The following is a 1105-nucleotide window of genomic DNA, read 5'->3' on the forward strand; positions in this document are numbered from 1 at the left end:
AAAAACAGTTCTTAATGTTTTCTGTGTGAACGTTAGATGGTGAATGTTGTTTTGTCTTCATGAATCAGAACATATTAGAAGTCAGATGCAGTATTTTACCAGAGTGGAGAACATCTTGCAGTCCACACTGTGCTGGGCGATTGTACCTTTGGCTGTACAAATCCCACGAGCCTGGAGAGAGAGGCACAGCTCTCAGTTTTGTTCATTTTCAACATCTGGTGACCTGATTGAACATTTCTCCATCTCAGATCAGATCAACAGGCCTGAAAACAAACTGAGTGCTTTTACTACTGTGTACTCACAGCCATGGCATCGTTGAGAGGCACGCAGGGAACCTCGGTGCAGTTTCCCTCAACAACCACATATTCTGTTATGAAGATGGGCCCACCAGACACAACCTGAGAGTATTAAACAGCACTGATGAACTGACAGCTGCAGGTTAAAGCATGCAGCTGTGTTACATCTAGTAAAAAGTATCCTGACTGTCTGACCTGTGATGACAACCTTCCAACCTCGAGAAGAACGTGTGTCGTGTTCACAGTCATGTTGTTGAAGGTTGTCAGAGAGGCATGGACAAAATCCAGCGCATCGGTGTTATTGAGGGGAAGGAGGCTGGGGCAGCCCAAACACAAATCCTCTGTGGATACTACAAGTCGAGCAGGAAAGTCACATACAGGTTATTGACACATGCAGTATGTATGGACACTGCTGTGGTTTGTTCTTTGTAATCATTTGGATGAGAGCAGCATCTGTGATCTTTACCCTCTGATTTGCACTTGAATGCAATGACCTTCAGAACACCGCCAACCTTCTTCAGCACCACATCACAGTCTCCTTCTACCGCCTGGAAGAGAACGAAGAATCAAAGTAGGTTGATCAGAACTAATATCGACTGAATTACAGGAGTTGAAGCCTGAGAGCTTCTGCGTCTCACCGTCTGTACTTTGGGCCTGACTGTGCAGTTGGCAAGAGGCAGCGGGTCCAACACGTGACAGTCTGTCTCCAGCAGGTCAACTTCCATGTCGTATTCATCTCCGTCTGGCTGAATAAGCAAAAATATATACAAATCACTGCACAATTGTTACATTACTTTTAAAAAATGTAG

At 44.9% G+C, this 1105-nt stretch overlaps 1 protein-coding gene across 1 annotated transcript; it reads right to left on the minus strand.

Annotated features, from left to right (window-relative positions):
- Positions 1-99: 99 nt before the first annotated feature.
- LOC102307562 (alpha-2-HS-glycoprotein) lies at positions 100-1042 on the minus strand (the record flags this gene model as incomplete). Its single annotated transcript, XM_005953673.3, is given in 5 exon segments — positions 100-171; positions 303-398; positions 492-646; positions 763-844; positions 935-1042. Coding segments are annotated over 5 exon segments (513 nt in total), but the record flags the coding sequence as incomplete, so codon positions are not given.
- Between the last annotated feature and the right edge of the window lie 63 nt (positions 1043-1105).

This window comes from Haplochromis burtoni, unplaced genomic scaffold (assembly GCF_018398535.1).
Source record: "Haplochromis burtoni strain Fernald_Lab_line unplaced genomic scaffold, NCSU_Asbu1 Contig_7001, whole genome shotgun sequence".
Lineage (NCBI taxonomy): Eukaryota > Metazoa > Chordata > Actinopteri > Cichliformes > Cichlidae > Haplochromis > Haplochromis burtoni.